This window comes from Nannospalax galili, unplaced genomic scaffold (genome assembly GCF_000622305.1).
Source record: "Nannospalax galili isolate Female #2095 unplaced genomic scaffold, S.galili_v1.0 scaffold824, whole genome shotgun sequence".
Taxonomy (NCBI): Eukaryota; Metazoa; Chordata; class Mammalia; order Rodentia; family Spalacidae; genus Nannospalax; species Nannospalax galili.
This window is the reverse complement of record NW_008351697.1, coordinates 1,489,682-1,499,018: the sequence shown is the minus strand read 5'-3', so window position 1 is coordinate 1,499,018 and position 9,337 is coordinate 1,489,682. Positions and strand designations below refer to the sequence as shown.

The following is a 9,337-nucleotide window of genomic DNA, read 5'->3' as shown; positions in this document are numbered from 1 at the left end:
AGTCCCGGGGTGTTAGTGAGGACGGCCAGGCGAACTTCCTGGCATGCCCCGGTGGGTTTCAACACAGAAAAGTCAGGAGATAGCAGGTTCCCTGTCTCTGTCTCCTCAGCCACTCCAGCGCCTCCCTAGAGAGCATCAGGCGCCTCCCATCCACCGACAGAACCCTCCTGAAGAACTCTGCCAGTTTGGAGAAGACACCTCTACAGCTAACCTTTCTCCTGACTCTTCCTCGCTGCAGGGCCAGCTCCTCAGCCACTCTGCCTCTGCCTCTGGATGGAGGATCCTGGCCGAAGCTGACCAGCGCCGCCCCTCCCTACCAGGAGGTGGAGATCCCAGGTCCCGTTGCCTCAACACCCACTTTCTCCTCCCCCTGCCCCTATATCACTGGCACCCCCTCCTTCTCCTTTCCCTCCTCCCTGGAGACAGGGGAGGAGAAAAGGGGAGCGCAGGTCGTCATGACTGAGCTTCAGGCAAAGGATCCTCGCGCTCCCCACGCTCCGGGAGGCACACCCTCCCCCGCCAAGGTTGGGTCCCCCTTGCTGGGGCGAGCTGACTCGGGTCCCTTCCAGGGTAGCCAGCCCTCAGACACGGCCATCCCTCTCTCCCTGGACGGGCTGCTCTTCCCTAGGTCCTGCCAGGGACAGGAGCCCCCTGAAGGAAAAACGCAGGAACAGCAGCCCCTGTCCGAAGTGGAGCGCGCGTTCTCCGGAGTCGAAGCGCCCCGGGGTGCAGGAGGTGGCCATCCCAGGGCCCCCGAGAAGGACAGCAGAGTCTTGGACAGTGTCTTAGACACGCTGCTGGCGCCCTCCGGGCCGGGGCAGAGCCACGCCAGCCCTCCAGCTTGCGAGGCCATCACTTCTTGGTGTCTGTTTGGCCCAGAGCTTCCGGAAGACCCCCGAGGTGTCCCTGTCACCAAGGGGGTGTTGTCCCCGCTCATGAGCCGGCCGGAGAGCAAGGCTGCCGACAGCCCCGGTACTGGGGCGGCGCAGAAGGTGCTGCCCAGGGGCCTGTCCCCGTCCCGGCAGTTGCTGCTCCCCACCTCCGGGAGTCCTCACTGGCCCGGGGCCCAGGTGAAGCCAGCCCAACAGCCAGCTGCAGTGGAGGTGGAGGAGGATGGTGGCCCCGAGGCCGATGGCTCTGCTGGTCCAGGTCTGCTTCCGAAGGGCAGACCTCGGGCCCTGGGAGGCACCAGCGCAGGAGGAGTCGCGGCCAGCGTGCCCGGGGCCGCCGCCGGAGGCGTCACCCTGTTCCCCAAGGAAGATTCCCGCTTTTCCGCTCCCAGGGTCTCCTTGGCGGAGCAGGATGCTCCGGTGGCTCCCGGGCGCTCCCCACTGGCCACCGCAGTGGTGGATTTCATCCACGTGCCCATCCTGCCCCACCATGCCCTGCTGGCCGCCCGCACCAGGCAGCTGCTGGAGGGAGACAGCTACGACGGCGGGGTCCCCGCACCCGGCACCTTCGCCCCACCTCGAGGAGGCTCGCCCTCCGCCCAGTCCCCGCCTGTCTCCTGCGGTGACTTCCCAGACTGCGCCTACCCCGCGGACACCGACCCCAAGGAGGATGCGTTCCCTCTCTACGGCGACTACCAGCCTCCCGGCTTAAAGATCAAGGAGGAGGAGGAGGGCGTGGAGGCGGCCGCGCGCTCCCCGCGCTCGTACCTGGTGGCTGGTGCCAGCGCCGCCACCTTCCCGGATTTCCCACTGGCGCAGCCGCCGCGTGCGCCCTCGTCCTCCAGGCCCGGGGAAGGAGCGGTGGCCAGCGCCCCTGGCAGCACCTCGGCGTCCTCCGCACCCTCTCCGGGGTCCACCCTGGAGTGCATCCTCTACAAAGCTGAGGGCGCGCCGCCCGCCCAGGGTCCCTTCGCGCCCCTGCCCTGCAAGCCCCCTGGGTCTGGCTCCTGCCTGCTGCCCCGGGAAGGCCTGGCGTCCTCAGCCTCTGCCGCCGGGGCCGCCCCCGCCATCTACCCGCCGCTTGGCCTCAATGGGCTCCCGCAGCTCGGCTACCAAGCAGCGGTACTCAAGGATGGCCTGACGCAGGTCTACCCGCCCTATCTCAACTACCTGAGGTGAGCACCTGCATCCCCAGCTTCGCGGTTTGGGCGGGTCCAGGTTCCCATCCTCCATCCATCTCACAGTGCAGGGCTCCACAAGGTGTAGGTGAGGGGTGGGCCTTCGGGACCCCACACGAGGTATCTCCCCTCTCCTTATATTTTTGGGGAGATTTAAAAGATACCTCACTTAGGAGCACCCTTTCCCCCAAAACATTGAAACTTTCCAGAAAGAACTCACCTTTTTAAAACTTGCACGGTCACTCTGGGTCTCCTGTTGTCCTGCGGAGGGGTAACCATGCCTTGGGTACGACTTTATATACTTAAAAAAAATGTTTTTTGAAGAAGGACATTGACCCTGGGTGTGTTTGTTGGCGAGACTAAGACAGTGTTCCCCTGGGAGGAGAGGGACTCAAAGTTAGCTTTAGAGATGAAAGTAAAAATATCTCAGGGATTTGGGCCCTTGGCAGGTCCCATTTTCATAGGAAGCCGGATTAAGGTACATTTTGAGAGTGATGTGTTTGAACAGTGGATTTAAACATTCTATACTGATACTGTTTAGGATTTCCTACTTTTTTCATACATGTTTTTTAATACTGAATTAATAGAACTTAAAGAAAAAAAAAAGAATGCTCTGAGTTTGTAGTCTCTCACGATGTGACTCCGCAAAACAGTATCTGTGTTAACAACACTTTAAAATGACATCTATGTGTTTGTATGTTGGAGTAATGAGTCTCTACAAAGCTATTTTCAAGATTACAAACCATTGCTAAGCCCCAATAAATTCCAAAAGGTGAGCTATGTTTGCTGTAACCCAGCATGCTCCAAAGATAGTGCATTTCATCTGTCAAAGGGAAAATCATGTCTATATAAGGAGCTCTGGGGGAAGACTCCTTTCAACTGATAGTTTCTAGGTTTCCTGGACATGACCGGAGGAGACCCCTGATGAATGGCTAAGAATTTAAAACATCAGGGAATCTGTCCTAGGTAGTTCATTATATCAAGTTTATTTCACACATCTCTTAAATGTGTACATATATATGTAATCCTGCCCTGGGGGCTGGGAATGTAGCTCAGTTGGTAGAGTTCTTGTCTAGCACTCACTAAGCCTAAGGTTTGATTGCCAGCGCTTAATAAAGAGGGCTTGGTGACCCATACCTGTAATCCCAGCATGTGGGAGCTGGAGACAGGAGGATCGGGAATTCAAGTCCAGTCTTAGGTACACAGCAAATTCAAGGCCAATCTAGGCTACATGAGACACTGTATCAAAAGAAAAAAAAATGATACATAAATAAGTAGTTGAATTCTATTTTTTAAATCTACTTTGCTTCATCAAAGCTGATTTTAGAAAGCTTTCTTACCTGAGAGCAGGGCACCTAAAGTAAGTGGAGTCTTTGTTCTGTATTTCAAGGACGGATTCAGAAGCCAGTCAAAGCCCACAGTATGGCTTCGATTCCTTACCTCAAAAAATCTGCTTGATCTGTGGGGATGAAGCATCTGGCTGTCACTATGGCGTGCTTACCTGTGGGAGCTGTAAGGTCTTCTTTAAAAGAGCAATGGAAGGTAGGCACCTTTCTATTGATTCTTTGTTCTTTGTTATTGGTTTCATGGTCAATGGAGACTATTTCATATTTTATAGTTTTGATTATTCCTGGCTCCTAAGAAATGGCAACATTTCTTTATATTTTAAAATATATGATGGAGCCAGGGAGTGGTGGTGGACACCTTTAATATCAGCACTCTGGAGGCAGAAGTGGGTAGATCTCTGTGTCTATATAGCAAGTTCCAGGCCAGCTGGGGCTACAAGGAGACTCTGTCTCAAAGAGACAAATATATGATAGTTTAACAATATGGCTTTCCTATACTACCCAAGATTTAATGTGATTGGATGTTACAGCTTTATGCTGTTTGACTCACACTCTCAACATACATACATATACACACTCTCAACAGGAACGAACCACAGTATTGTTAATGGGTGATTAGTGTTTAAGATGTAGTTTTGCTTTATTGTTATTTTTCAGATATCTATTATGTACACAAAGTACTTTAGATTTTTTTAATCAAAAGAAAAATTATACTAATTGAAATTATATAGTTATGTGTATCTATAATCTGTGCATATGCATTTATATACATAAATAACATGCTCATGATGCAGTTACAAATATATAATATACACGTGCATTTTCCTAAATGCATATTGATAGATTGTTTACATAATTCTACAAAAGTTTAAATTGATTTTTGTTTAGCATAGTTTTATGTGTAAGAGGATTGGGGTAGACTACTCAGACTAAAAAGACAATCTGAGCATCAGAGTAATACAGTCTCTAAAACAGTGTTTTACTTTAAATAAAACTTGCACATTTAAAAAACCCTTTAAGTTATACATTTATCCAGTGATCTTGTATTAACTTGCAGAGTGTATTTCAATCTTTAATTTTCATAGAAACATTTTAAAATTTCTTCTACTTACAGTGAACTCTAAGAAGCCAAAACTGTTTGTATTTGAAGATAAAAATACATTTAAAGATCTCTTCACATTTTAATGCTAGCAATGACTGTATTTTCTAACAAACCAAAACGAGGCTTGGGTAACACCTGAACAAAGCACTAAGGATTTGAATATCAGTTCTTTTGATTATTGTTTCTGAAAGTTTCTGAATTTTAAGAGCCATCTATATATAAGTATCAAAGAAGGGAACAGAACATTTTTACTTTAAGGGGGTTTTCAAAGGCATTCTTCACAAAAGCATATGTGCTTTGTATAATTTTAGAAGGTATTTTTCATAAAAGATGAATGTATTTACCTGATATTGAATGAATTCTGCTTCATGTATCTTTAATTGCATTTCAAATTCATTGAAACAGTCTTAAACAAGGATACTTGAAAATGTCGGGCAGAGGAGGGGGTGGGCTTAACCTTTCTGTGTGGAAGTACACAGCTACAGAGGTGAGTTCTGTGTGTGGGAACTTCGTACTGTAGGAGGTCAGGTGGAGTCACTGTTCGTACTTGATTTCTGTTGATGAATTCTTCAACATGCCTTTCTGTGTTATGATTACTTCCATTCTTACAGTATCCCTAGAATACTATAAATTTATAATTGAGTATCCCCTTTAGAAAACTCAGTCACAGAGAAGCAAGTCTCAAAGACTTAAATCTGGGTTTTTGAAAAAAAATCACACAGCTAATCAGCAGCTGATTTTTAGTAGATATATATTAAATTTTTTAACTGTGATGCTTTAAGTTAGATGGAATGCACAAGTACACACGTGCTTTTAACTCTGAGAAGTTACTCCATAAAGTACATGCACAGAATGAAGAACACCTTATTGTCATTACCCTTGGAATAGCATCCCAAAACTATGGAAAATAGTTTCCTGGTAAATTCTTAAATTACTGGACTCTATCATTAGCCAGGTCCTACTTTAGAATGGAGTAGTGTGAAAGCAACACTTATTTGACAGAACTTAGTTCCTGATAAGTCATTCAAGAAGCCAGAGCAAGGGTATGATGAATTTAGTCATTTAGCAAATATTATGTGCCTCCTGTATTTAGATTTATGGCAAAGATGCTCTTTCTGTGACTTTACACACACACAATGAAGATAATAGTAACAGATATTTTTAAAGATTGCTGTGCAGATTAAATGAGTTTGCACATACATGTTAATTAAAAGAAGGCCTATTATAATGTCAGCTTCTGTTCATGGTACTTTTATCACTAAGAATCTCATAATATGATTGGGAATCACCACACACACACACACACACACACACACACACACACAAATAGAATATTTAAATACAATTTTTCTTTTAACACTTCTGTAACTTAGATTTATATGGTTTGAGTGTGGGAGTAAAGGAAAAGGTCTTGTAAGCTGGAATTTTCTTTCTTTTTTAACTTTAGTCTATTTATTAGTGTGTGTGTGTGTGTGTGTGTGTGTGTGTGTGTTTGTGATAGAACGCATGTGGAGTTCAGAAGGCAACCTTGTGAAATTGGCTCTTCCCTTCCACCTTTACATGGGTTCTGAGAGTCGAACTCATGTCATCATGCCAGCACAAAAACTTTCCCTGCTGAGCCATCTCATGGTTCTGTGTGCTGGAATTGTATGTTCTAGAATGATGAGGGAAGACTTCAGGAAGATATGAGCCTCCGTTGATTAAAGGACAAGTAAGGTCTCTAAGTGCTGAGGAGTGCTTTTAGATGCTCATGTTGAGAGAAACTGAGAGGTTTAGAATACACTGAGCTGCATCTAAAATTTCATCTTAGGAAATTGTGAGAGTTAGCAGTTCGGAAGTTAGGCTGCTGACATTTGGATGGATTGGGAGAGAATCAGTAATGAAAGACAAATGAGCAGACAAAAGATTCTGGGAGTTTCCGGGAATGAGAGATGACCAAGACTTTTATGGCTGTGAAGAAATCTCAACAGAGCTAGGTGGTGAGATAGTTCAAGGCAAAGCATTGTGCAAAAGCCAGGAGGGCCAGAAGGTAAAAGTCAGTAGACAGCAAACTGAAACTAAGGGTATGAATGGCAAGCCTGGCATTATAAAACGTTTTCTATGTACCAGTGACCATTTAAGTGTTTTCTAGGTCTCGCTTCATTGTATAACCAAGGCATTGTTATTCCTCCCTCTTTCCTCTTGAGGAAACGGAGCTGCCTCACGACAGTTAGGAAGTGGTAAAGTCAGGATTCAAACCCAGATGGTGAGCTCCAGATCTCAGCCATCAACCACAGTGTTTCCTTTCTCATGATAGGAAGTGTAGACAAACATGTTTGCCAAGCAAGGAAACGTCTAGAAAGCAAACATGAATCTTAAGAGGGAATGTAAAATCAAGGGTGAAGAGAAGTGTGTGATAGAAAGAGATGAGTTGTATTAATTCACGTTGCATGCAGCACTAAATAAAAACCAAAAACCAAAAAACAAAAAAGACCCCAAAGCATGCCCTGATGCCAGGGCCAATGTTCCTCCAGGTCAGGAGCCTGGAATAATAGCACCTATAAAATCACCGAGAAGAACTGATTTCTTTCAGTATGTTGCAGAAAAGAGAAGAGGTAGAGGAAAAAGGTACGGTATGGGAAATGGTGGTAAAAGGGTGGGGAGACACAGGCTCTCTTAAGCTAAAGGAATGATTTAACAAGTATTCGCCAACTCCTGTTGGTTGAAAAGCCCATTACTTTCCTTAATGAAGATGTATAGAGTTAGGGCGAACCAAGACATGGTCCTGAATCACTCGGTGCCTTTCAAAGAGATGAAATAATCATCTTCCAATCCTACTAATGCAGGTCAGTGACCTGGTGCTGTGACGGGCCATTTCTCATTGGCTTATTTCTGTGCTAGGAAAACACTAGGCACTCAATAAATAAATATTTTGCTTCACGAACCCGTCATCATAACTGGTAATGCTACATTCTTTGGGTGCTCCGCATTCTGATGGTTCAGCCTAGGTAGTGAGGACTTTTGATGCAAAATGATTGTACAAACATTATAATATAGTTGAAGTGTATTATTAAGAAGACCCAAGACTTCCTAGACACTGAGGGATTTGTAATTGTTTTGTGATATCAACATTTTTATTAATATATTAATTATTCATGAATTAATTACTTTAAGTACATTGGCTCATATACTGATTTATTGAGCACCTCTGCCATGCCTAGGCACTGTGTTTGGGTACTGGTGGAAGACTTTTAAACGAATACACCCAGCTGGCCACTTCCAGTGCGACACAGAGGCATGTCACTAAGTGAATGCACAGAGCTAGTTGCACATATGGCAAATGATTATGCTATGCAGTGTTTGATCTTCTGAAGGACTGACCACCTTGTCAGAAGCCAGGGAGAGTATGGAAAGTCTCAGAATTAGAGAAAAAAATCATGAATGGGCCACAGAGGAAACTGGACAGAAGTGAAATGAATTTTATAAAGAAAGTGTTTCTTTCAAATAACTGAAGATAATTGGTCTTCTAGGCTAAGAGTGAAAACTCACTTAGACCCAGATTTCTTCCCAATGTAGCTATGGAAAGAGAAATGATAAACAAGAAAATGTTTAACAACTGTGGGAGTCTTTAAAGCTCAATAATGCTTTTTCTGTCTTCTGTGGTGCACAAAATTCTCCAATAATCCCTTTCACTTTGATTTATGAGATTAGGATTTGGGCTGTCGAGAAGACATTTACCAATCATCTTAGTTTAATGTGCTCTCTGAGAGTCTGCCCACCGTCAGTTTTCCACTACCTTAAAAATAACTGTGCAGCGACTCACTGGGCTTCATTTCAAAGCTGTATAGCCAACTTTCCATCAAATTTAGGGTCTCTCTGTCTAACACTCTGAGGTAAGGCTCTGCTCTACTAAAAAATGTGGTAGAAAGGTAGCTCTGGGGGCATGTGCTCCACACTCGCTTGTATGCAGTCTTCAATTCACAGTGCCCTTCAGCACCTGCACTTTACTAACAACACTGTTCAACTCAGAGGGGAAGCAGTGTTACCAGAAATCCCTAACGGGGAAGTGCCACTGAGCCCTGAATTTGCTTGTCCAAGGAGCACGACCATCTCCTATCCCTTTAAAATAATGAAGGCTGCACTTACTTACATGCAGGTATAACACTCATACACATAAAACAAAAATAATAAAATATAAAATATAATAATAATGAAAAAATAAATAAATTAAAGCATCGCCAATAAGGCTCAGGTCCTCTTGGCAAATGCAGCGAATCTTTCCTCCCCTGTGCCTCTATCTCAGTTTCCTCACACCTCACAGCCTACCAAGGTGGGTAGATATTGTTATGCTTGGGGAGTGCTGAAACATAGATAGCACTATTCGCCATAATCTACACATCATTCGTGTTATTATTCATGTTGTGTTTTCATACAATGACATGTGCACCTATGTGCATGCAAGTGTGTGCCCATGCATGTGTGTTCATGTGTGTGTCTGTGTATTTGAATGTGTGTATGTGTACATGCATGGATGTACATATGGTTCTTATGTGTTTGTGTGCATATGTGTGCACCAGTGTATGATTTTGTATGTGTGTGTTTATGTATGTGTATATATGTGTGTATGTGTGCTCATACATTTGTCTGTGTTTTTGTATGTGTATCTGTGTGTACCTATGTATGTGTGTATATGTTTATGTGCTCATGTATATCTGTGTTTGTATGCAAATTTTAATGTATATGTCCACATGCGCATGTGTAACAAGGCATGTGTATGTCCATATGCATGTGTATATATGTGTGTGTGTTTGTGTGTACATACATGATTGTGTACACACATGT

The 9,337-nt window shown here is 44.8% G+C and overlaps 1 protein-coding gene across 1 annotated transcript in view; it reads left to right on the top strand.

The window, feature by feature from the left end:
- The first annotated feature begins 376 nt into the window (after positions 1-376).
- The window catches only part of Pgr (progesterone receptor), a 64,213-nt gene continuing 55,252 nt past the window's right edge, over positions 377-9,337 (top strand). Inside the window, exons 1-2 of the mRNA XM_008848670.2 lie at positions 377-2,065; positions 3,459-3,610. Coding sequence (XP_008846892.1) covers positions 456-2,065; positions 3,459-3,610 — 1,762 coding nt within the window. The 5' untranslated portion in view covers positions 377-455. The remainder of the gene's footprint in view (positions 2,066-3,458; positions 3,611-9,337) is intronic.